This window comes from Gracilinanus agilis, chromosome 4 (genome assembly GCF_016433145.1).
Source record: "Gracilinanus agilis isolate LMUSP501 chromosome 4, AgileGrace, whole genome shotgun sequence".
Classification (NCBI taxonomy): domain Eukaryota; kingdom Metazoa; phylum Chordata; class Mammalia; order Didelphimorphia; family Didelphidae; genus Gracilinanus; species Gracilinanus agilis.
The window spans coordinates 74,561,984-74,589,764 of record NC_058133.1 but is presented as its reverse complement, the minus strand read 5'-3'; the positions used below and the strand labels follow the sequence as shown (position 1 = coordinate 74,589,764).

At 36.7% G+C, this 27,781-nt stretch overlaps 1 protein-coding gene across 1 annotated transcript in view; it reads right to left on the bottom strand.

The window, feature by feature from the left end:
* The window catches only part of SOAT1 (sterol O-acyltransferase 1), an 80,102-nt gene that overhangs the window by 16,449 nt on the left and 35,872 nt on the right, over window positions 1-27,781 (bottom strand). The window contains exons 4-9 of the mRNA XM_044677090.1: window positions 10,068-10,219; window positions 9,896-9,955; window positions 5,994-6,101; window positions 5,007-5,289; window positions 3,678-3,756; window positions 222-303 (exon numbers count right to left, since the gene is read on the bottom strand). Coding sequence (XP_044533025.1) covers window positions 222-303; window positions 3,678-3,756; window positions 5,007-5,289; window positions 5,994-6,101; window positions 9,896-9,955; window positions 10,068-10,219 — 764 coding nt within the window. The remainder of the gene's footprint in view (window positions 1-221; window positions 304-3,677; window positions 3,757-5,006; window positions 5,290-5,993; window positions 6,102-9,895; window positions 9,956-10,067; window positions 10,220-27,781) is intronic.

The window sequence follows — 27,781 nt, the reverse complement described above, 5'->3', positions numbered from 1 at the left end:
TAAAGTCTTAATAGATCACATTGTCTAGTTATCCAGAATACTCTATCCCAAATATTTTAGCTAATAGAAAGTTTTTAGTCTCTCAACTGCTAGGACTTAGGTGTTTCCCAGAATACCATCTTGCCTCTAAGATTCCTAAATTGGGACAAAGGACTGCTAATGAATAATCAATATATTTCAAGGTATCCTAGGATCCCCATTTACACAGTTCATATCATTACCTGGGATAATTGTCTCTATAGATAAGAGTAGGTGCAAACAAAAAGTACAAGTACTTGCTGACTTGGGGTACTGGAACAGTGCCTGAAAAGGTAAAAAATGTATTAAATATTAAAGCACTAGATTCTGCCTAATAAAAAGAGATGGGGAAAATTATAATCAGTGCAATGGGAGAGATGGTTGGCAAATATTAAGATGCTTTCCTCTGCTCAATCTTCCCTTCCACCCTCATTCCTTCCCTCTGTTTCCCTGAATCCTGCTTATTTATTCTGTAAAGATCTAAGTCCTCTGAGCCCTGGAGTGCTCAGGATACAAGCTGATGCTGTTCATGTGGGGCCTACCACAGGATCACTTCCTAACTCCCACCCTATCCCACCCCCCATTTCACCATAATATGTACTTAAGGTATCCTACAGAGATCATATCTTTGGTGGTTGATTTTATGTACGATTAGAATTCCACAATTTTTTTTTCAAAATTGAAAAATACATATTTGAAAAGTAACTAAAATGCAACAATGACAACTATACATGCTAGTAACCATTGAAAAGGATGGCTTAAATAATCATTCAACAAGAATTTGTTAAAAGAATTACTTGTGTTAATTATTTTAATTAACTTAACTAAATGTAATTAATTAAATTTAATTTAATTAACTTAACACAAGCTAATACTTGTGTTAAGAGTCAATTCCCAGGACCCAAAGAAAGGCAAAAACACAAAATTAAGAGGTCTTGTTCTCAAGGAGCTTTCATGCCAATGAGGGAGACATGTTACAACAGATATATACAAAACGGATGGAAAGTAGCCTTGGAGGAAGAGATGGCTGGAGGGAAGGAACTAAGAAGCCCTCCTGCAGAAAGGAGAAATTAAGATGACTCTTTAAAAGAATATGGGATGTCAAGCATAGGTGAGGAGGGTGAACTTCTTGGCATGGAGACAAGTTGGTACAAAAGCATTAAAATGGGAAATGAGAATGGCATGAACAAGGAACAGCAAGTAGGGCCAGTATCACCGTGCCACTTAGAGTAAGGTGTCAGAGAATTCAATTAATGTGAGAAGAATTTTTATTCTGTCCTAGAGACAACAGGGAGCCATTGAAGAATTACTCAAAGAAGGGATGAGTAGGGGCATTGATATTGTCAGAATTACACCTCAGGAAAATAAAAATAAAATATACAATGATAATAACAATGTAAATAGAACTAAAAATTCAAAAGTGAATGTCACAAAATTATAAAGAATAAGAACGAGCTGAAAGAAGATGTGAGAAGAACACCCAACCTACCACTCTGAAGAGATAAAGTCCACAAGTTTAACCATTGCATACTTTTCAATGTGTTCATCAGTTATACTGATTTCCCCCCACTCTTTTCTTTCTTTTTTTTTGGTCTTAAAAAAAGACTATTTGTTATTTGGGACGATTCTCTGGATATGGAGGGATACTGGAGAAAACTATGGTTATGTAAAAAAAAAAAAAGACATCAATAAATATATATAAAGGTTTTTGCAATTTGCCTAGGTGAAAAGGTGGTAGCTATGTGACTAGAGAATAATATGGGATACATAGAAGAGATGCTGGGAGGATAGAAATGACAAGATTTGATAACTGAGGAGCTTATGTAGGGGGAAAGTAAAGAGAATGCTAAAGTTGTGAAACCTAGAAGCCTGGGAAATGGTGACAGGCCAGAAAAGTTCAGAAGACAGGAAGCTTTTTTGGAGAAAGTTATCAAGTTCTGTTATTGACAGGCTGAATACAAGACACCTATAGGATATCAGATTTAAATGTCTAATAGGAAGTTAAAGAGGTGAAACTGGAACTCAGAAAAAAGACTAAGGCTAAATAGATATAGAGATTTGAAAATCATATATATATAAAGATAGTTGCATCCAACCACCACCACCACCAAAAAAAAAAAAGAAAAGGCCCAGAACAGAACTTGAGGGAACACTCACAATCCCGGAACATGAGAAAAGGAGTGAGAAGCAGTGGTCATGTAGGTAAAAGAAGAATGTCATTAAAACTAAGAGGGGGCAGCTGGCTCAGTGGATAGAGAGCCAGGCCTAGAGACAGGAGGTCCTGGGTTCAAATCTGGATTCAGACACTTCCTAGCTGTGGGACCCTGGGCAAGTTGCCTACCCGTACCACTCTTCTGCCTTGGAACCAATTCATAGTATTGATTCCAAGATGGAAGGTAAAGGTTTAAAAAAAGTAAGAGAGAAGAGAATATCTAGCAGGGGGAAGGAGAATGATACTCCCAAATACTACGAAGAGGTCAAGAAAGATGTTAGCTGAGAAAAGACCACAAAATTTGCTTATTAAGAAATCACTGGTAACTATGGAGATGGTAGCAGTGCTAATTAAAAGTCAGAAGCCAGACGGCAATGGGTTTAGAAAAAGAGTGAAAAGAAAACAAGTAAAAGCATCAAGTGTAGGTAGCTTTGAAAGAAATTGAGAAATAAAGGATATCTAACAAGGATTCTAAGATCAAGGGAGGCTTTTCTAGGATAAAAGAGTTGAGATGAACTTTACATACTTGCAATGTGGCAGGTAAACAGGAAGAGACTGATTACAAAGTAGAGACAGTTGTAGAGACAATTTTCTAGAGAAGACAGGAAAAGATTAGATCAAGAATAGAGAACAATGGGATATTAGGGGCACTTGAGCTCAATTTTTTCTGTGAAGCATCAGATAAAGTAAGTCTGCAACTGAGAAGATAGAAAGAAACCTGAAGAGAAATGAAAAGGGTGTAAAAGAGCTAGTCATTATGTCTTGAAGCAGTTATAGAAGAGTAGAAGAACTGCCCCTTAAGAATGAGAGTGCAGCTAAATTAGGTAACAAATGTATAGCAAATTCAATCAACACATTTCTCAAGCTCCGCTGAGTAGCAAGTGCACAAGAATGAAGGAAGCAAGAGGTTTGCAGTTTTGCATGGTATTACCAGTGACTGGACAAGGGGGCAAAGGATGAGAATTGAGGATAGTATGAAGTTGAAATGGCTCACTGAGAGAGTGAAAAGGGAAAAAAAAAGTATAACCAGTACAGGGGTAACAGTCTAGGAGAATGTTGAGCAGAAATGGCTCAGAAGACAGAGAATAGGGATGGAATAGAAAGTCATGAAGCTAAAATGGTAAAATATTAAGAAATCTTGGCATTTATGAGCCAGGTAGAAGAATCATATGGCAAAATCAAGAGCATGACCATCTCTTTATGTAGCTTAATCAGTAAATGAGGTTTAATGGAAGAACTGAGTAGACTGAGGACCTGGGAATTTAGAATATAAATAGTATCCTAACCATTTCAGGTTAGAGAATTCAGTTAAGACACCCAAAATAAAGAAATCTAGAATCCCTGCAAAAACAACTACTTTCAAATTAAAAAGATTAAAAATAAGCTGTTCTTGAATGCAGTGTGTATACTAGTAGGGTGCAAAAAAAAGTTCCATTTTATTACTTACGTGATTTTTCCTTAGCAGCAGCCAAAACCCGAGGAACATTCTCCCGAATAAATGAATGAGCTTTCATAATAAAACGTACCTATGAAGGAAAATATTTAAAGATCTTCTACTGTTCTTATAACTCCCAACATGATTATGACAATCTAACATCAAAGAAATTCTCCTATGCTTCTGGTTCATTCTGCAAATACTTGTCCCAGATTTATTCTAAAGACAAGACCAAAAAAATAAAATAAAACAAAAATGTCAACTCTGAAGATGAATATTAATAATCTTAAGGCATTTTTCATTATTATACCCACTCCAACAGCATTGCCATGACCAGTACTGAATTAAGAAACCATCTCAGTTTCCAAAAAGATAGGTTCCATTAGTGAAGTCAACAAAAAACGGAGAAAACAATAAAATGAGCCATTTCAAATGTTTTTTCACATAAAATGATTTTAGGAGACATTCTCAATATTCAGTTTTCATATATCTTACTGTCCAACTAATCATTACTTTATAACTAAAAATCTTAACTGGTTGAAAAAAAAACAAAGCTTAAAACTTATAAATCTTTGTAGCTTTAGAGACATTTAATGAAAGACAGAAAATGCTGAATACAATATAATCAAATTAACGGCTGAGGGATGAAATAAATGTCAAAAGTATAGTTTAAAAAATAAACCTAAATTGGCCTTAAGATATTTCTTAGCTGTGTGACCCCAGCCAAGGCACTTTCCCATTTCCTAGTCCTTTCCACTTTTCTGCCTTGAAACCCATACACAGTATTGATTCTAAGATGGAAGGTAAAGATAAAACAAAACAAAACAAAACAAAAAAAAAACCAAGCAAACTTAAAGTAGCTAGGTGGCTCAATGGATAGCAATCCAGGCCTAGACTTAGGAGAAATTGGGTTCAAATCTGGCCTTAGACACTTCTTAGCTGTGTGAGACCCTGGGCAAGTCATTTATCTCCAATTGCCAAGCCCTTATCGCTCTTCTGCTTTGAAACTGATATTTAGTATAAATTTTAAGACAGAAGGCAAAGGTTTGAAAAAAAAATTAAAACAAACAAACCTAAAATATTAGGGGGTTTTATTGCTTTAAAATTTGTTTGCCCTTATTAAAAAAAAACACAGACACACACGAAAACAAAATAGTAATAAAACTGACTCATAACTTTTAGGAACTTGCCCATGACTTCTGAGATCCCACCATAAAAAGAAAAGTATCAGCATGCAGTTTAAATTCATGAACAGGGTTAATTTCCAAACCAAAAGAGAGCCTGCTCATTTTTTATTGTTAATAGAAATGTAATTTGCTTAGACAATTTTAGGATACATACCTGTTCAAGAATGACAATGAATCGGGAAGCTGGTGGCAATGTATAGGCTAGTACAGCATAAGTTGGTCCACATCCCAAAACTAAAATCTGGAAAAACATGAAAAGCATCCCATAGCAGAAAGAATAGAAAAATGGACGGGAGCTCTTGGTATATCCCTTGGCCCAGTATTCAAGTAGAACATAAGGAATGATCAGTGTAGCTAGGAACATGTACAACCATATCAAAACTACATGAGGAAGTTTTCCAAAAGCATAAGAGAGGAGACCGAATTCTAGGACCAGCCTGGAAGGGAAGAAAAACAAACAAACAAACAAAAACACACATACACACAAGAGTTAAGTTAGATGTTCTTTCTGCAAATCTTTAGATCATCAATAAAAACTTACTTCTCCATCTGAAGTCTACTAATGGTTTAAACACTCTATAATAGGAAATCCTCTGATTCCCAGTCTAACGTTTTTCAGAAGATTAAATAATAATGTTCCTGGAACTTCAACGAACAAGTATATTTAGAAAAACTATCTTCAAACCTACAACTTCCCATGACTAAAATGTCACTAAAAATGAGACTTTTAGCTTGTATTGTTATAGAGCCCTAATTAGAAAACTTAAATCTTCAGTTTTCGTACTTCTAAAAACTTTATAGCTAGTTAGACTTGTATTCTTAATACCCAAAATTTCAAATAAAAGCTAAGTTTCAGGTTATTTTTAAAAATACATGTACATCCAAAGAGATGAGATAATTGGCATTAAAAAAAATACCAATTAGAAAAATTTCCAGGTATTTGTACCCATCCTATGTATTCTAATAATACATATAACTGATCCTTGTTTCTAGGCCACAGATAGTTAACAGACATCTTTCCTGACTATAGGACATTTACATTTCATTGTCAAATACACTTATTATTTGAATGTCAATTACAGAAGTTAAAAATTTTATATCTCATTTGCCAAATTCAACAACTTTTCCCATATTATCTTACCTTCCTTCATCAATGTAATCCACTACAACTGTGCTGAGAATGAAGAGGATGAGGAGTGCAATAAACATATGATATATTGTTCGAATATGGTCTACCTCAAATAGTTCACTGTAAATGAAGTTGAAAGTGAAATGTCATTAAAATGTCAATTACCACTGCCTTGTATTCATAAACTTTCTTTATAACAAATCAATACATTGTTTATTCTAATATTTCTATGGTTAAGAGCAGAACTCATTTTTCTACTTGAAAGATTAGAATACATATAGGGAAATGAGTCAAATTTACCAGAATAAGAGCCATTTCCCAAATGGTCAAAGGATTTGAACAAGTAGTTTTCAAAGGAAGAAATCCAAGCTATTAACAGTCATATGAAAAAATGCCCCATAATTAGAAAAAATACAAATAAAGGCAATTCTAAGGTACCACCTCACACACATCAGAACAACTACGATGACCTCCCTTCCCCCCCCCCAAAAAAAGGTTAACTAATAAATGCTGGAAGGGCTGAGGGAAAATAGGTATACTAATGCACTGTTGATGGGACAATGAACTAATTCAACCATTAAGGAAAGCCATTTGAAAACTACAAACAAAAAGCAAGTTTTAATCCTCTCAACTCAGCAAAATCACATCTAGGTTAATTTAACTGTCCAAAGAGAAAAATGACCCATATGTACAAAAATATTTATAGCAGACATTTTTGAGGTGGTTAAAAGCTGGAAATTGAGGGCATGTCCAACATTTGGGGAATGGCTAAACAAGTTGTTATATATGAATGTGAAAGAATACTATTGTGCTCTAAGAAATGATGAAGTGGATGGTTTCAGGAAAATTTGTATATACAAATACGAAGAGAACTGAGCAAGTGCAGCTAGGTGCAGCTCAGCAGATTGAGTCAGGCCTAAAGAAGGGAGATCCTGGAGTGAAATCTGGCCTCGGATACTTCCTAGCTATGCGGCCATGGGTAAGTCACTTAGCCCCAATTGCTTAGCCCTTACCGCTCTTCTGCCTGGGAATCAATACATAGAATTGATTCTAAGACAAAAGATAAAGGTTTTTTTTTTTTTTTTTAAAGTAAAGTGAGCAAAAAAACCAGGAGAAAAATGAACACATAACTGCAATACTGCAAACATAATAAATTCTGAAAAACTTATTGATCAATACAATGTTCAAACATACACACGAACAAGACTCCTGATATTATTACCTCTGAAAAGACTCAAAGTGTAATTTGAAACATATTTTCTGCTCTCTTTTTCTTTGGGGGATGTGGCCCCAACATGGAAATTTTGTTTTGTATTACCACACATACATATTTATGTTTTTTCTCCCTTTCTCAAAGGGGAAAGGAGGAAGGGAGAGGGAAGGAAGACACGGAAAAGAAGGAATTGAATTTTTTTAAACATTAGGAAACTGAGGAAAAGAGGGGTTCAGTGACCTAAGATCAGTTAATTAATGAAACAGGGACAAGACTCTCATCACAATAGGGACTTTCCAGAAAACTATTTTTTAGAATAAAGTTCCAGATTGCAAACTCTTACATAAATTAATAAAACAGTAATTCAAAACATAAAAGGTACAATATCTACACATTAATTGTGATCTTAAAGTGAGTATAACTAAGGCTAACTAAACAAAGGAAAGGAATAAGTATTTGTAAAGCACTTATATGCCTAAGTACTTTTTACAAATATGACCTCATTTGATCCATACAATAATGCTAGGAGATAGATACTAATATTATTCCTATTTTACAGGTGAAGAAACTGAGGCAGTGGTTAAGTGATTTGCCCAGAGTCACACAGCTAGTAAATGTCTGAGCCAGACTCAGATCTTCCTGACTCCAACTCCAGACCCAGCATTGTATCCACTTCAGTAACAGCTATGGCTAGATAACTAGATAATTACTGGGTCCTTGCTTGGAATTGGCCATATCAACAGAAGTCATTGTACTCAATTTCTTCCTATTCACTCTCCAATCTGTCCCATCTACAAACAGACTGTCTTATCTCATTAAGGATGACTCCACTCTGAGGTCAACAAGATTGGGGTTTGACAAACTTACTGCAGAAAGGGAAGGACTATAAATATCTTGGGTTTGGGAGACCAAAAGACAAAACAAAGACTATTATGTAGGTACCTAAATAATTAGAAAAAACATTTTCAAAAAAATTGACAAAATTTAAAATATAATATTTGAAGACTTTTCTTTGGTAATATAGGTCCCACTAATGAGAAGATTAGAATTTGTTTTTGATGGATAACATTTCACTTAATTGGGTTTAAGGGGGTCTCTATCATTAAAATCAACTAGCTTTTCTCAAGGCTTATCTATAATAAGATTTTACATATTTCAACTTTGAAAATCTTTTCACACAATAGGTATTGCCAAATCAATATTTCTATTGATTTATAAAGATATGATTTTAACTCAGCATATTCATTACTTGGAAGGCATCCATGGATTTTTACTAGATTCTCTTCCTGTTATTTGCTTTTTATCATTTTATTGCATTACAGATTAATCACTTCCAACTGACTAGATAGAAGTTCCTCAAGTGTAGCAAAATGGATTTTGAAATATGAATATTTCTTTTGCACTTATACGGAGGACTGAAAAATGATGCTAAAATTATAGTTTGAGCTTGGAAAATATATACATTTCAAATTTGTGAGTGAAGGGAGATCTCTTTTCTTATCCTAGCTTTTGACAACACAAGAAGTATATGCAACATGACATCTCTTGTGGTTCAAACAACATTGTCAAATTGTTTTTACTACAGTATTAAATTTCTCACATTAGTATTGTTTTGCCTTATAATTTTAAGGTGAATTCTATTTTGGAAGGGGTTAAATTCATAAGGAACACTATCAGATATGCAGTAAAAGCTAATCTGCAAAGCCATTTAGTGTTCAGTAATAGTGGTTGAAGCAGTTCTTTGCATTCAAAAAATTTCCATCTCTGCTGTGAATTCAAAATAATCATAATCTTTTTCTTTTGTTTCCACATGGTATATGGGTATATGCACTGAAAACTTTAAAATGTCTCAGTGCAGTGCAGCACTCAAAATGCTACTGTTAGCCCATTATCGATGCAGTATGTATGATTCCTGTTTGAAGGATACTAACCATAGTCTGCTGCAAGTATACAGCTCTGACCTTGTTGGACAAAAACAGCCAGAGGAAAAAATATAAAAGAATGAATGTGTCTGTGCCCTAACAAACTTTTATTTGTGGACAGTGAAATTTGAATTTTTTGCTACCAAAAAAAACCCATTCTTCTTCTTTTGAGATTCCACCCCCCCACTACTGAAAAATATAAAAATCAATTTTTACTCATGGGCTATATGAGACCAGATTCAGCCCACAGGCTTTAGTTTATCAAGCCCTGAACTAGATGATGGGCTAGTTCTTGTCAGAAACCATCATGTCATCAGAAGGCTAAGGCACGCTCCTCACTTCCCTGTCTGTTTTACCTCCACGTAGGATACCTTATCCCAGGCAGATGTTTTCCTCAGGCTCAGTTATGTCAGAAACTTCATTCCTTAATTACAGGCTATAAATCTCCTACAGAATAACTTAAGTGAATGATTAATATATACTGAGGGTCTTTAAGATATTGAAATAAAAATTTCCTATTGGATAGTGTCTTCTAATGGTTTTCTTAAAGAGGAGGTAATATATTCAATACAGATAACTGACCAGAATTCCTCAAACATTTTTTATTCAGAACACAGTATTATTATTTGCTATTGCACATAGAACATTCAAATTAGCAATACGATATAGGAAGTAGGAGACTAGGATATGAGATTACCAAGTGTAATTTCCATACAATTTGAGATATACGTATGTTGTTAGCATATCCACTATGATAGACAAATGCAAGATATACTCACTCCAGCAGAGATCTTCTTATAACAAAAAGTTTTCCTTGTTCTGGAGGGTTTCTCAGAATCCTGGTAAAGAGCAAGAAATTTTAAGTATTTAAAATGCAATTAAATATTTGGTTATGTAAATAGGAAATAAGGCAAATGTTTTAATGAAGAAAGAAGAAGCAAGCATTCTTACACATCTCTGTGGTGATTCTTCCCTCCATTGAGAATAGCAAAGGATGTGTTCACAGACCCAGAGTTATCCAGGGAGGCTGATTTTTCAATAAGATTGGTCACAAATTCATCAAAATGAGTACCTACTTCCTTCATAAAATATGGCTTCAACTGCTATAGAAATAGAGAAAATAAAGGAACAGTTGTTTCAAAAATACTGAATTTTATCACTATAGGTTCAAAGAACAATGTCCTGAGGGCAAAACCAGCTCAAACTGCCAAGGGTCCATCTATCTTGACTCATAGCAGCCCTGATTAGTGGTACTGGGGTTGGTGGAAGTTAACTCATGTGCCCTTGGACATTCTAGCTCTTAAGTAGAAGATAATCAGTCACCAAAACTCTACTCATGGCCTTTCCAACTTGGCTGAACCTACTAGTAGTTATGCTCTGCTGGCACATCCTTTGAGAAGCTAAAGTCATCATCATGTCATGATAAAGCACAGACGTCAGCTAAACTATAAACTAACATGTGCTTGTGGTATAATGACAACAAACATGCTAAAGAGTTCTTTAAATGAAGGTGGCTAAAGGTAAGGCACACTATGCGAAATTATTAAGCTTATAAACAAAAACACTAGAATTTATATATAAACAAAAAGAAGTTAACCTTCAGATGATTGCATAAAGAGAGTAAAAGGTATGTGGAGGAGGTTTAGTGCAAAAGGGTGCATATTAACCCTGCAAAGCCTTACTGCAGAGTTTCTGACAGTTGAAAAGGGTTTAAAATCCTGAGGAGGAACAGTTGACCCTGGAGACTCAATGAGAGTAGGATGGTCAACTGAGATCTATCTTTGGACTGAAAACCTGGCCTATATTCTGCAGCTTTTCTCTTAAAATTTGTTAGCTTAACTATTTCCTTTGGATCTCCCTAACCTCCCCTATTCCCAATCATCATTTTCCCTTCCTGAATTCCTGTGGGTTTTTGAAAGGAGGGTGGATCTGGGTGTTAGCTTTCAAACTTGGTAGATTTAGTTTCCCCATAGTCAAATAGGGCTTACCCTTTTTACAAATTATATCTTGAATCATTGTATCCAACTTTTCTAACCCTATAGGCTACAAAACCTCTTGGGACTGAGTTAGGCAGGTCCTTTCTCAGTCTCACATTCCTGTGTCCCTCCCCAACCTGAAGCTTTCCCTAGGCAGCTGTTACACATTATCTTGTATCCCTCCATTCCTTCCAATCAACCCTGAAACTCAATAAACCCTGTTTGTCACTTAATCAAACCTTTGGCTAGTTCATTAGTTGATTGATAAGAGAGGGAGAAGGGGGAGAAAGGAATAATATTGTCTCTGGGTCCTGAAGGGAATTGGAGGCGTCCATTTTGGAGGAAGTGTAATCTCAATACTTCCTCTGGACTCTTCCTTTGTGAACCTGAGAAACTGACTAGAAAGCCCTCTAGTCAGTTTCAAGCCATTCCTGGCTGGTCCTAACCTTTGTCTGTAGAAGTGCCCTTCCTATCTGGAGGGCTCAGTCTGTTTCCCTTCCAGGCTGCAGCTGCCTGCCCAAAATACCTTACCCTCTCCCTTGCAACTCTTTTTACCTCTCCTACCACCTCAATTTATCGCGCTCCACTATTGTACTCTCCTTATCCACTTTACTGCCGTAGGGATCCACAAACCCTATCCACAGTGCCTTATCCCTATTCACACTACCTTTAGTCCCTTACCTTGCCTTATCCTCTATTACAACCTTACCTTGCCTTAATTTCCCTATTACCTCTAGCCTATTCCCATATTACAACCAGTTTATTACCTACTATCTTAATCCCCTTATAACAGAGGGGAGAGTGGCTATAAAGACCCCATTAAGACAATTCTTTATTCCTCCCTAATTGATCCTCAATTCTACCTTCAAAGAGACTGATAGAATACCTTCCCTTCTTAAAACCTTCCTCCAATACTCCATCATCTTTTTCTTTCAGCTGAGGATCTTGTCTTATTACCACTTCAAAAAAATAAAGATCACTTACTTTTAGCTCCCTCTTTGGGACTCAGTCTTGCCTCATAGACCTTTGACTTCTTTCTCTTTTTCCCTCCCTCCAAGTTCTGATAATGAAATGACTCTTCTCTTCACCAACCCCATTTCTCTATGGCCTGATCCCATCTTCTCTTCATCATCCCTAATCACTAATGAAATATTAGTGTCCTCAGATACCATGCTTATTAGCCTACTCTCTATGTTCTCTTCTTTGGTTAACTTGTCTATTCCCAAGGGCTTTATTTATCACCATGAAGAAGATGTATTAATATGCTTTGCACATGATAGGTCCTTAATGTTTGTTTCCTAAATGAATGAGTAGGGACAGGGGTTGGCCTTAAGATTTCACCAATACAACAACTTCAAGATGAAGCAACTCCCTCTTCCAAAGTAGTAGGGCAAGCAAATTCCCTGCAAGTAATAAGAGTCAGCTAGCAAACATTAAGCCCTTACTATGTGCCAGGCACCCTTTTAAGTACTGAGTTCATAATCTAATGAGGAGGGCAACTTGCAATAAACTGATGTGCAGACAAAATATAAATAGGATTAGCTGGAGGTAATCAACAAAGGGAGGGCACCAGCACCAAGAGGAAGCAGGAAAGGCTTGTTACAGAAAATGGGAATTCAATCTTGAAGAAAATCAGAGAAGTCCTCAGATGAAGCCTTGAAGGAAACCAGAAGTCCTAAAATGAAGCCTGAGATGAAGGCATTCCAAGAATAGGGGACAGTCAGCTAGTGAAAATGGGAATGTTTTGTGAATACAATGAAGAAGGCTAGTGGTAACTAGATCAAAGTTCATTGGTGAAGTAAGGATTTAAGAAAGCTAGAAAGGTAGGAAGGAATCAGGTTCTGAAGGGCTTTAAAAGCCAGAAGATTTTATATGTGATCTGGAGGAAATGTGAAGCCAATGGAATTCAATGAATGGGGGATGGGGAGAAAGAGACCAGATAAGGTCTGCCCTTTAGGAAGATCACTGACAGTTAAGGGGAAAATAGACTGCAGTGGGGAAGAGACAAAAGGTTACTGAAATAGTCCGATTAGATCCTGTATCAGGGTCGTGAGAGAAGAGAAAAAAACTAGGAATGTAGGAGCAATAGGACAGAGAAAGAAAAGAGGGGAGTGAAGAGTAGAGGATTAAACCTAGAAAAAAGCCTGGGTGCCTGGGAGGATAGTGGTATTCTCCAAAGTAATACAGAAGTGTGAAAGGTAATGGGGCAGAGATGAGAGGAAATAATAAGTTTAGTTTTGGACATTTATGGTGTATACAGGATATCCTTTCCAAGATGTCCAAGTTCGTTAGAAATGCTGAGTCAGAAAAAAGGTTAGGGCAGGATAAACTGATCTGAAAATCATCAGCATAGAAATAACTAAATGTGCCTTATCTGATGTGATCACAAGGTCCAGACAGCCTATGGGTATACCCAATACTCTGTGTGCACAATCAAGATCTGGACAGGATCTGAGAAGAAGCAAAGAGGTGAGAGAATGAGGGGATAGTAATGTCATGAAAACCTAAAGAGAAGGGATGATCAACAGTGTCAAAGGCTATGGAGAAATCAAGAAGGGTGAAGATTAAGAAAAAGACACTGGATCTGGCAATTAAGTGATTCTTGATAACTTTAAGAGAACAATATCAGCTGCATAATCAGGTCAGAAACCAGAAGGTAGAGTTAAAAAGTGGGGGGGGGGGGGTGTTGGGGGGAGGGGAGAGGCGGCAGCTGGGTTGCTCAGTGGATTGAGAGCTAGGCCTAGAGACAGGAGGTCCTAGGTTCAAATGTGGCCTCAGACACTTCCCAGCTGTGTGACCCTGGGCAAGTCACTTGACCCCCCCCCCCCCATTGCCTAGCCCTTACCACTCTTCTGCCTTGGAACCAATCCATAGTATTGATTCCAAGATGGAATTTTAATTTTCATTATCATATTTAAAATTTTTAACTTTAATAAAATAATTGTGTTTTTTTTTTAAAGAAATGAGGAAAGGAAGTGGAGGTACCTATTGTAGGAGATCTTCTTAAGGGAAGAGAGATATGGGATAAGATAAATGGATCAAGTGAGAGTTTTTTGAAGAAGTGGAGGAAGAACATGGACATATTTATAGGTTACAAGGGAAAATGTAATTATGCCAAGTACTGGATTATAATGCCTATTCCCTTGCTCTCAGAAAGACAACATATAAGCAGAAGTCACTGAGGTGTTAGAATCAATATTTCACTTCAATTCAGGCCTTCATCAATCCATTATTTGAAATACTGTAATACCTGCATCAGTGATCTCCCTATCTTAAGTCTCTTCCCCAATTAACTCTTATCTTCCAAAGTTGTCAGTGATTTTCATTAAATGTAGATCTGAGAGGGATGTCCCTCAACTGGGGAATAAGTTGTAGTGATGGAATACTACTATGTTGTAAGGGATGATGAACAGGATAATTTCAGAAAGTTGGAAAGACCTACATGAACTTATGCAGAGTGAAATAAACAGATTCAGGAAAACACTGTACACAGTAACAGCAATATTGTGGAATTATCAACAGTGAGAGACAGCTATTATCGGCAATACAATGATCCAGGGCAATTCTGAGGGACTTATGACAAAGAATATTATCCACCTCCAGAGAAAGAACTGTTGGAGTCAGAATGCAGATGAAAGCATACGGATTTTTCACTTGTTTACTTGGGTTTATGTTTTGGGGTTTTGTTACCCCACCCCCACTAAATCACACTGATTCCCTATTAGTTCTAGGATTAAACATAAATTCCTCCGTTTTACTTTAAGCCCTTCCCAAAGACATAGCCCCAAATTACTTTTCCAGTCTCATACAACAAACCATCCCTTTCTTATACAATACAATCTGGGAAGCTGGTCTTCCAGGTTCATTATATACAGCTCTACCATTCACATCTTTTAAGCAAAGCCTTTCCAGATACCCACAACTGCTGCTAGCACCCTCCCTCCTCACTTCATTTTGTTTAATTTGTACTTGTTCTGCATATTGTGTAAAGTGAACCCCTTCCTCCCAGGATTGTGAACTTTCTGCACATCTGAATCAGCCCATTAGCTTGGCTGGAACACTCTAAACACAGAGACTTTGATGGCTCCTGAGATGTGCTAAATCAGTGCACAGGAAAAGGAAGTAAAAAGGAAGTGACATGGAAAGAGAGGATACTGAAATGAGACTGTAGAGGAGAGAGGTTTTTTCCCTCTGGAGATTGGTGGCTTTGGTGGAAGACACTCTTGTGGGCTGGTAAGATTAGGGTGGTAGGCTAGGAAATGTTTTTATTTCCTTCCCTCCTTATTTCTTTCTTAGACTATATTATTATTAAACTAGACTATATTAATATTAAAATTATATTGTTAAAAGCTACTATCATCTTCATCATCCTCATGACTTCAGGGTTAATTATTTTATAAATAGCGATCACAATAATCTTTTAAACTAATATTATATTTCCAAACCAATTTCTAAATATTACATTTAACATATTACATTTGGTATATTAATTTTTCAATTATTACAATATGTAAAGGTATGTAAAGTTCTTGAGAGCAGAGATTGTTATGATGCTTGTCTTTGTATTATCCCTCTAATGCACTGTGTAGCTTGATAGGATGAAATACTAGGACATGGTGAATGACTGGCTGTCAAGGGATGAGGGAAATGAAGTTGATGCTGCTGCTGAGATTTTGATCCTCGGTAACTAGAACAATGGTGGTTTCATAAATAGAAATAGGTGGGTTAGAAAACAGGGTAGAAAGAAGTTGAGGAATTAACTATTCTCCCTGAATCTAGGAGGAAGACTTCCATCTCCCAACTCTGAGAATTTTCCTCATATCTGACTCAGCTTTTCTGGCTTTCTTCAAATCCCAAAATCCGACCTTCTGCAAAAAGACTTTCTTCATTCCTCATAATGCTAGTACTTCCCTGTGTTAACTGTCCCCAATTTAACCTATACATAGCTTGTTTGTACATAGTTGTTTTCCATTGTCTTCCACATTATTTGTGATCTCTTTGAGAGTGAGGATTGTCTTTTGCCTTTCTTTGTATACCCCAGCTTAGCACAGTACCTGGCATGTAGTAGGTGCTGGTTTATTGACAATGGCACCCACTGACATCAATTAACATACTGATGACTTCCCCTGCTCTAAAATTTTCCCTGTAAGGTCGTTGTTAGCTAAAGTGGCTAAAGGTTTTTAAACCAGAAAATAAGATGATCAGAGTGGTATATTAAAAGCAGTGGAATCAAATTCAAATAGGAACAGGAGGCATTTAAACCATATCCAGAATCTCTACAGGCTTCATATTGACTTAGAAAAAAACACCTATTGGCATTATCTATGTTTTTTGTACTTTTGTTCAATATTTTCCAATTATAGCTTTAAAAGAATGCATGTCCTTTGATCCAGCAATACCACTACTGCATTTGTATTCCAAGAGATTTTTTAGAAATGGAAAAGGAGGGGCCTTGATTGGAGAATGGCTGAACAAAATGTAGTATATGGTGGTGAAAGAATACTATTGTGATATAAGGAATGATGGCCTGCTTGATTTCTATAAGAACTGGAATCCATGAACTGATATAGAATGAAATAAGCCAAACCAGAAGAACATTATACACAGAGTTTCTAACACTGTGGGACAATCAAATGTAATTGACTTTGCTACTAATAGCAATGCAATGATCCAGGACAACCCTGAGGGACTTATGAGAAAGAATTCTATCCATATCTAGAGAAAGATCTGTGGGAGTAGAAATCCAGAAGAAAACATGATTTATGACTTGTTTGTATGGGTATATGATTTGGGATTTTGGTTATAAATATGAATAATCTGGAAATAGAATGAGTGATTTTATATCTATCTATCTATCTATCTATCTATCTATCTATCTATCTATCTATCTATCTATCTATCTAAGTGAAAGTGCTTGTCAACTCCGGGAAGGGGGAGGTAAAGGGGGAAGGAGACACAAGAATCATGTAACCATGAGAAAAAAAAAATAAAAATATTTTCCAATTACATTTTAATCTAGTTCAGCAGCACTCAGGAGTGTTACAGACTTGAAGCAGATAGAGAATGTAAATGGGAAGTGTAGTTTAATAAGCTATTTTGTAATAATTCAGATAAGAGGTGACTGATGGAAGACCTGAACTAGGGCAAGTAGTCATGGGAATGGAAAGAAAGAAATTGATGTAAGAGGTATTATGGAAGTGAAATCGACAGTTCTAATAACACAATTCAATACTTTGGTTCAAAATCTCAAATATCTGAGTTTAGCCCCTTTCTGCTTTGATAACACAATACTAGATGTCCACAGGAAGCTAACTGGCAAAGAAGATAGGAGACCAGAACTGGAGTCCAAAAGAATTCAAATCCTACCTGATACTCTCTGACCCTAAACAACATACTTACTCTCTCTCTCAGACTCAGCTGCCTCATCCATAAAAGAAGGATGACAATATTTACATCTATCTTCTAGAGGTGGCCCAGAGTATGAAATGTATGTATTATGTATTTTGTAATATATATAAGGTACCTTACAAACCTTAAATCATTACCAAAATCTTAGCTATTAACATTACAGTTATAAATATAGCCTACTGACTTCTCGTTCCTTGTTCCTTCCTCTTTCATGTCCCCAAAATTAGACTGGAAAGAAGTTACCAACACTGAAAAGAGATACACTAAATTGGAGAAACCCATGGAAATCCATTGTAGAAACCAAAAATAGAAGAGGTAGAGCCAAGATGGCAGTTGTAGTTGTCAGAAGAAGCACAAGGAACTCCTCTTCTTCTCCCCTACCCCTAAATTTCCCCAAATCTAGCAAACCCATGACAGGGAAACTCGGAAAGTCAGAGTGGCTCATGTGACCAGTCCCATGGGCAAAGAAAGATAGGCTAAGATGGGACATGTCTGGCCAGGAATATGCCACACATGGAACACTCCAGGCCCCAAAGAGGCTAAACCCCAGGACATGAGGAGGTTCCAGGTATCAATCAAAGTATTATATATAGGAGGCAAGAATGGATGCCAACTGGCAACTTCAGGGTCAGTTAACTCTCTGAGGGAGAGAGGGGAGAGAGCAGGAGAGAGGTATACAGAAAGAAGAGAAAGTTCTAAAGAAAATAGTAGTAGTAGTGAGATCCAGACCCCAGGAACAAAGTGAGACCTCAATTCTAGTACAATAGTATAATTTGAAGCTTGCAGAGGAATAATCAGAGCAGTAATACTAGATCAAAGAGAAGTTGACAGTTCTGTCCCTATGAACTAGTGGAGCTTTTCAATTGGCTGGCAGGACCTAAGTCCAGTAGCATCAATGTTTAGACTTAGAATCCCAGGAACCTGAAGAGCTCAAACCATGAGGGCAGCAATCCAACTTGGGTCAGACCCAACACGACAGCAATCCAACTTTTGCAGCCTTTCAGCGCTGCCAAAGTCCCCAGAGCATGAGTTGTCCCTGAAATTGTGAAGTAAGTAATGTGCAATACCCCTAAAAAAAAAGCAGCAGCAGGACCAGTCCAGACCTTCCTTTCAGAAATGTGGAAAATCCAGCCCTGATATCAGGTCCAGAAGTCCAAGAACGTAGGTTGGAAGAATGAGCCCACAAAAAAGAATATCACCACCAAGAGTTCTTATGGTGGCAGGGACACTCAAAACACATGAAGAAAATAATTCCAAACCATCTACCAAAGTCTCAGGGAAAAATACAGCTCAGGCATAAACTCAACTAGAATTCTGGGAAGAAATGAAACAAGAATATTAAGGGAGGGAAATTTTTAAAATACTTTTAATCAAAGAAAAGAAAATGCTTGCAGAAAAAAATAAGAAATGAGAGCAATAAGGAGGAAGAATTATAAGGGGAAGAACTTGGCACAAGAGCTACAAATCTTTGGCCAAATAACAAACTCCTTGACATGGAACCAAATAATGCCATAAAATTCAGAAATATATAAAAATGCAAAAATCTGAAAATAGAAGAAAATGTTAAGTAAACAGAAATGTATGACCTGGAAAATAGACTGAAGAGGAAAAAAATGGAATTCTTGGTCTGATTCCTATGATCAAAGAAGAGTTTAAACATCTTGTTTCAAGAAATCTTAAAACTATCCACATCTCTTAGAACCAGAAGGCAAAGCAGAAATAGAAAGATTCTACTGCCTGCCTCCTAAAATAAATAAATGAAAGCTACCAGGAACATTCTAGCCAAAATCTTGAGTTTTCAGGTCAAAGAAAAAAATACTAGAAGCAAAAAGAAAGACAGAATTCAATGAGCCACTGTCAGTGTGTCAGGATCACACACAATTTAGCAGCCACTACTATAAAGGAAAGGGGATATTTGGAAGATGATATTCCAAAAGGCTGAGGATATGCGTTTACAACCAAGAATAATTTACCCAGCAAGCTCAGTGTAATTTTAGAAGAGGAAAATGAACTTTAGTAAAATAGAGGATTTCTAAGCATTCTTGATGAACAGACCAGAGCAGAGTAGAAATGATGAAATTCAAACATAGAAGTGAAGACAAATATGAAATATACATAAGTGAACAATGATAATTGACTAAATGAAAATTTCTTATATTTATTCATGTATGGGAGATGTATCCCCTTTGTATCCTATCATCAGGACTCATAGAGAGAGTTTAATTAGACAAGGCCTGTGAGTGATTCTGCTATGTCTTAATGATTTTTTAAAAGAACTGAAAGACAGAAGAGAAATTCACTGGTGGTAGACAGGGGACAGAAAGTTAAGTTTTTGGAAAAATCATCTCATATAATGAAGATGTACAAGTAGAAATCTACATTAACAAGGAAGAAGGAGTTAGTAGGAAAATGGCTGACACCTGAAAATCATTCAATGAAATAGTTGAAAGAAGTATAACATACATAGTTTGATAAATATTTCATTCAACTGGGAAACTGGAGATAAAGTAGAGAATGGAGAGAAGGAAATGAGAGGGAGTATAAATTGTAGGTTAGCCTTAAGCAAAATAAACTAAGGATGTACAAAAACATAGCTCTTTCTGAGATGGCAAAGAATGGGAATCTAAGCGGGCGTCCATAAACTGAGTAATGGCTGAATAAATTATAGAATGTGTATGTAGTAGAATACTACTGTACTATAAGAAATGATGAAAAAGAAGAGGGTTTCAGAGAATCCAGAAAGACTTGAATGAACTGAATTAACAGAACCGGGAGAATAATATGATGACAACATGTCAAAAGCAAACAACTTTGAAAGAAATGGGAACACTGATCAAAATAATGGCCAGAGGACTAATAAAAAAAATAAAATGCTACTTACCTCTTGATAGACCTTTATAAAATAATGGACTCAAAGTACACAATGGTAATTTTTTTGGACATGGCCAATGTGGAAATTTGCTTTTACTTTACTATGTGTTAGTAATAGGGATTTTATTTTTCTTTTGTTTTCAATGGGAGGAAGAGAAGGCAGAATTCTTATATGGAATGCTTTAAAATAAATAAAAATGAATTTTTCAAAAAGAAACTTTAAAAAGCTTCTCTGACCTCCTAACTAAATGATGGTGATTGGTAATGGGAGCAGATGGCATTTTCCCCCCAAATATTTTATTCCCCTACTCTCCCCAGTTAATGTAAAAATATTTTAACACCTTTTTTACAGTTTTCAGTTTCAAATGATCTCCCTTCCCATTCTCTTTCCTCCTTCTTCCTCTCCCTTGTGAAGGCAAACAATTTGTTACAGGTAATACAGATGTATTTCCATATTGGTCATGTTGTAAAAGCACCCACAGACCAAAAATAATTAAGAAAAATAAAGTTTTTCTTTCTTTCTTTCTTTCTTTTTTAACCCTTAACTTTTGTGTATTGGCTTATAGGTGGAAGAGTGGGGTAAGGGTGGGCAATGGGAGTCAAGTGACTTGCCCAGGGTCACACAGCTGGTTAGTGTCTGAGGCTGGATTTGAATCTAGGACCTCCTGTCTCTAGGCCTAGCTCTCAATCCACTGAGCTACCCAGATGCCCCAGTAAAATAAAGTTTTAAAAAACATATGTGTTGGTCTGATTTCGATTCCCTCAGTTCTTTCTCTGGAAGTGGACAGCATTTGTTATCATCATTCCTTCAGAATGGTCTTAGATCACTGTATTGTTAAGTCTTTCAGAGTTGATCATCCTTCCAATATTGCTGTTACTGCATACAATGTTCTCCTGGTTCTGTTCACTTCATTTTCATCAGTTCATGAAGTTTTTCTGAAAGCATCTTTCTGGTCATCTCTTATAGAAAAATATTGTTCTCTCATAATCATCTACCAAAACTTGTTCAACCATTCCCAAACTGATGGGCATCCCCTCACTTTCCCATTCTTTGCCACCAAAATGTTGTTAGAAATATTTTTGTAACTATAAGTTCTTTTCCTTTTTTAAAAAAACCATTTTGGGATTCAAATATATTAAGTTATATTGCTGGATCAAAGGGTATTACATTTTGTAGTCTTTTGGACAAAGTAACTAAATGCTCTCTAAAATGGAGAGCAGATGTTTTTTGTTGTTCCTTATGGTCAGCAGTACAAAATTCATATTGGAGAAACAAAAATGACTTATGATTTCCTAAAACTATGCCTCTTCAGTTCTATTCCATTAATTTGTTTTGATTTGAGAAATTTCATTTAATTAATTAAGAATATTTTTCCATGGTTACATGATCCATGTTCTTTCCCTCCCTTCTATCATCCCCCTCCCATAGCCAATGGGCACTTCCACTGGGTTTTGCATATGTCATTAATCAAGACCTATTTCCATATTATTAATATTTGCATTAGGGTGATCGCTTAGAGTCTACATCTCCAATCATATCCCCAATGACCCATGTATTCAAGCAGTTGTTTTTCTTCTGTGTTTCTACTCCCACAGTTCTTTTTCTCTATTCTATTAACTTGTAAAATTAGTGTACTAAGACTTAAAGACTTCACAAATTGAACAAAACATATAATGAATTTGGGTGTAGTAGTAATTTATTTGGGAAAAAATAGAATAAAGACTATATATATCTAAAATTTTTGATTAGATTATCTAATTTTCATTAGGAAAAAACTAATCTCATAAACAAGAAACAAGTGGATCCACAGTAAAGAATAGCATGTATCTTTTGATAGTTATTTGTAGTCTTATTTCACCTTGTCAAATACAAATTATCCTTGCTAGTCACTTTTTATACAATGGCATATTAAAATGTTATAACTTAATTCTGCTGCAATATTCCCTTTATATACACAAGTTGCCACATCCATGATACAAATATAGAAATATCACTTTATTAGGGAGTGAATGACTTTTTGATACTGGACTAAAATGGCACTAAACTCAATTTGATTATAAACTCTTTGAGAAGGTCTGAGTTTAATCTTCACACCTCTAATAAAAGACAGGATTTTTGACACAGATTGTATTTAACTAAGGACTTCTAAATTGAAGAATTTGTTTGATTTGAGAAGAGAAAACAAACAGTTACTAAGTGCTAGGGGTAGAATTTGAACTGATTTCTCAAAATTCCAAATTCAGCACTTTTCTCACTAAAAATGGGCCTTTGCAAAAAAAATTTTGGGACATGAAGAGTAACATTGTCAGATCCACACATTTGAATCCCATGAATCTGCCTCATAGCCAAGTCAAGTTAATAAACAATTATTAAATGCCAGTCACTGTGCTAAAGTCTGGGGATACTGTAATGGTGGGACACCAGGGATGTTAACTATTATTATTAAAATGTAATCTAAATGGTTTGTGGGTTCACACGGGGTTGAAGGAGAGACAGGACCAACCAGGATAGGGAGACCAGGGTTTACTGCCAAGCTGTTAACTGTCACAGGAATGGCAGTTGGCCCAACAGTCACTCAGCCCTTCTAGGCTAGGGTCTATGGAACCAGCAGGCAAAAGGTAAAAGTTTTTAACAGTTTAATTGAGGGAAACAATAAAAAAAAAAGGATGGGAATAAGGGATTCTATACTTACAACCTAAGGGCAAATCACAGGGGCAAGGGAAGGACTTCACTACGCTATTCTATTGACCTAAGCCAAGGCAGGGCCCAAAGGAAGCAGTACTGAAGTCACAGAGAAGGCTCCTCCAAACCTGGTTCCAGCCAGGTTTGGTCAGCTCAGCTAAAGGGCCTGAGGATGGCTTTCAATTGGGGTCTCACAGTAAATCCAAGGATGGTCTCAGGATGCCAAGAGCCAACTCCACCAGGACAGGTGATCCAAGGTACCCAGGTAGGGAGAATGAGTTTGCAATGCTGTCCACCAGATCACAAACCACTTCCCCACTTGGTGCTGCTCTGCAGGTCTGTTGTTCACTGCTGAAAGCCTCCATCTCTCAGGATCCCAGGGAATCTGGATGCAGTTTTTCCCTAACTCTGAGATCTCCCAGGGTTAGCAACAGTTATGTCCCCAACCACTATGGAGTCTCTCTCAAGAGTCCAAGCCCCACTTCCTGCTCCTTCATTTCATCTTGGAATCCTCTAGCCCTTCCTGCTAGGTCCAACACTAAATTAATCTTCCTCACAACAATACAAAGTCAATCCTTACCCTTGAAGAGTTCAATTTAACACAGAAGACGACATACAAATAATCATGTACAAAAAGGATATTGACATGATCAACTGAGGTTAATATGTAGTCTTTTATCCTGATCTCCTGACTATTTTTTACAACCTAGTTCTTGGACCCAGTCTCAGACTTAGAAATAACCAATTATAAGAATATCTTAATGCCCTTAATGATATTTAAGATTCAAAATATTGCCTATGTTTTGGATTATATAAAAAACAAATTTTATAAGTACCTTCTCAAGTACTGTGAGACACAAGTGAAGTAAACCCTATGTGAAATAAATTTACATTAAAATAAGGAGAAAAATGTACATATAAAAATACAGGCAGCACAACTATAAAGCCAAAACAAATACATACACAGTAATTATATACAAGGCAGTTTAAGTAGGAGGACAGTAAGCAGTTGGGGAGGATGGACACAGGAAAGGTTTTATGAAGAAGATGGTAGCTATGTTGCATCTTAAATGAAGAGGGGATATTATTTCGTACAATGTCCATTTGGCTAGGTTACATAACATGGAAAGAGGAAATGATGTCTAAGGAAGCTAAAAAAAATAAGGAATTTATAAACAAAATGAAGGAATTTCTATTTTATCCTAAAGGTGACAAAATGCCTTGGGAAGTAAATAAGGCAGTCAGAAAGTCCTATCTGTGCTTTAGCAGCAGAAGGGAGGATAAACTGAAGAGGTGAGACCCTCAAGAAAAGGGGGCCAGTTAAAGAGACTACTATAATCCTCTAGGTGAGAGGTGATGAGGGCCTCAACTAATGTAACAGTTGTATAAATTGGAGAGAAAGGTCAGAGCTCAAAGATGTTGTAAAGGAAGAAATGCCAAAATCTGGCAAGTGACCAGATCTGCTAAGTGAGAGACAGGAGACAATGCCAGGACTCCAATTTGGGATGCTGAAAAGATGGTCTGTTATTCAGTTGTTTCACTTGTGTTCAATACTTTGTGCCCCCTTTTGGCATTTTCATGGCAGAGATACTAGAGTGGTTTGCCATTTCCTTCTCTACATCATCTGATAGATGAGACGCTCAGACAAACAGAGGTGAAATGATTTGCTCAGATACTAAGTGTCTGAGGCCAAATTTGGATGTGGGTCTTCCTGACCCAGCTATCCCTAGAAACACAGCCATAACAGGATGTTAAGTTACAAAAATGATATTTCCTCCATGGGCTAAATATTTTCACTAATGAACGAAATCAGAACTGGGCCACTGTTTTAAGGTGGCCTAGCTTGTCATCAAATTTAACTAGAATATACATTCTATAGTCAGTTACATTTTAATCTGTCTTAATAGTTAATAAAACCACTATGTTCTAGCTGGTTGACACCCCAGCTCCTCTGACCACTTGCATTTTTATCATTTATCATTCATCTAGATTTTTCAATACTCCATTTGCTGCTAAAATGTTAGAAAAGAATACCCCAATTAGGAAATACAAAAATCCTAAGATCCTACATAATAACTTCAAAATTAAAACTTTAAAATACACTTCTCTCTAAATTTTTTCTCAATATCTATTTAACATGTATACCACATTAATGTCACTTTACATTTATCAAAGTGCTGAGTGCTATCAGAATCTTACTTGATGCATCTTGCACATGGGGACACTCAGAACTGAAGAGGTTGACTCTCTAACACTAATACAAACAAGAAAATCTTCCCTATTCAGAATAAGTTTGTATTCTCTGCTAGAATCAACGGTTGAAAGCCAACAGTTTATTGAGCAGTGATAGGGTCAGAGAGGGAGAGAGACAGGGTCAGATTTGTACCTAAGCACAACTGTTTTGGTCACAGTGTGAGAGATGGACTAAAGAGGAAAGAGACTTAAGTCAGCAAGACCAATTAAAAAGTTGCTGAAATGAGGTAAGAGGTGATTTGGGCCTAACCTCAGGTAGTGTTTATGTGACTGGACAAAAGGGGTCACATAATAGCAGAGAGGCCAAGGGCTGGCAACTACCTAGAAATGTGGGGTAAGAGAATGAAGAGCTGAGGGAAACATGAAGTTATAAGCCTGAGAAACGAGAAAAAATTAACCAGTGTCATGGAGAGAAATAAGGAAGTTTAGCAAGGCAATGGGTTGTTTTGGGGGAAGGGAGGTAAAGAGTTCTATACTGAACATGCTGAATTTAGGGTATTTCTAAAGGGATCAACCAGTTCAAGATATACATAAAGATGATAAAGAAACCCATGAGAAAGAACAAAGGATGAGAACTCCCACAACAAGGTATGTATGTGTGGGTGAGATAGAGATAAGCCAGCAAAAGACTCAGAAAATGCTGTCAGACAAGTGAACCAGGAGAGGGTAATGTCATAAAAACCAAGAGTGGAGAGTATATCCAGGAGAGAGGGGTCAACAGTGTGAGTGTCAAGCACAACCAGAGAGATCAAGAAGGAGGAAGCCTAAGAGATCAGATTAAATAGTGAGATCTTTAACTTTGGAAACAGCACTTCAAATTAAATGATGCAGCTGGAAGACAAGCTGCAAAAAAGATGAGGAATGAAAGAGAGTAGAAGAAGCAGAAGTGTAGAAAGCTTTTACTTAATGTAAAGCTTAGTGACGGTAAAAAAATTTTAAACCCTTACCTTCCATCTTAGAATCAATACTGTGTATTATTGGTTCCAAGGCAGAAGAGTGGTAAGGGCTAGGCAATGGGGGTTAAGTCGCCCTGGGTCACTCAGCTGGGAAGTGTCTGAAGCCAGATTTGAACATAGGACCTCCCATCTCTAGGCCTGGCTCTCAATCCACTGAGCCACCCAGCTGCATCCTTAGCGATGATTTTTTAAAGACATGGGACACTTGGCATGTTTGAAAACAGGAACAAGTAAGATGGGAAGAGATTAGAGAAGACTTTTTTGACTCCTCCAGCTGCACTCACTTTGGATTTCTTTAACTTATCTGCCCACCACATGCCAGATATTATCCCATTCTCATCTTTCTTATGTGTTATCTCCTCCCATTAGACTGTAAGTTCCTGGAGGGCAGAAACTATGCCCACAACATCTGACATTTAGCAGGTGCCTGATAAATGATTACTGACTACTGATTATGAGAGAGGGAATGGGAAAGAAAAATGAATGAAATGAAAAGCAACTTTCCTATCATTCTCCTGCCAGTAAGCAACATGAGTACAGATAGAATTCAAATATGAACCACAATTCCTCATATAGCATTCTATTATTATGCCATACTGATTCCCTAAATATTTTAGCTAGATACATTCAACTCCAAGGCACAGAAACAATATTCTGTGCATAAAGATTTCCACAGAATAAAAGTATTTTATAGATTTACTCACTTACATGATGTGAAAATCAGGCAGGAGAAAGGGGAGACACACATTTTCATGAAAAATAACAGAGTTAGAGGAATATCATGAAATAGATGCCAAAGTGTTTCTGGCTAGAAAATACCTGGGAACTACTGCACTAGACCTTATTTTCTCAACTACATGAATTCTGTTAAGACTTAAGTATCTTATGTTTTAATATACAGGTTGTTATCTTATGTTTATATACTATCTTTACTCCAAATAAAGTGCCAAATCATTTAATAGCATACTTTATTGAGGCAATCTACTAGGGAAAAAATTCTTAAAATGTATTGGGGGGGGGGGGGAGGGAGCTAGGTAGCTCAGTGGCTAGAGCCAGCCCTGGGGGAAGGGAGGTCCTGGATTCAAATCTAGCCTCAAACACTTCCTAGCTGTGTGACCCTGGGCAAGTCAGCCATTGTCTACTCTTCAGCCTTGGAACCAATACATAGTATTGATTCTGAGACAAAAAAGAAGGGTTAAAAAGAAAAAAAAGGGAATGTATTACTCAGAATGGTGACACTAAGGAAGTGTAATGTTAATCTGCAACTTCCCAAGTCATATGAGTCTTACAGCTTGGTCACTCACTGAATTGTGTAATATCCTTTGCTACTGTTGACTTAAAATGCTGTACCAAGTGGAAACGACTATCTTCTTGTATTAAAGAAATGTATTTCTAATGAAAGTCAAGTTGGAAAAAGTAGAAATCAGAGAGCCATACCTCATTTTACTAAAAGGAAAAAGGGTGCCCAAGGTCACCTGAGTAGATTAGAGAAGCAGAGTGTGACTTAAGAGTTCTGAT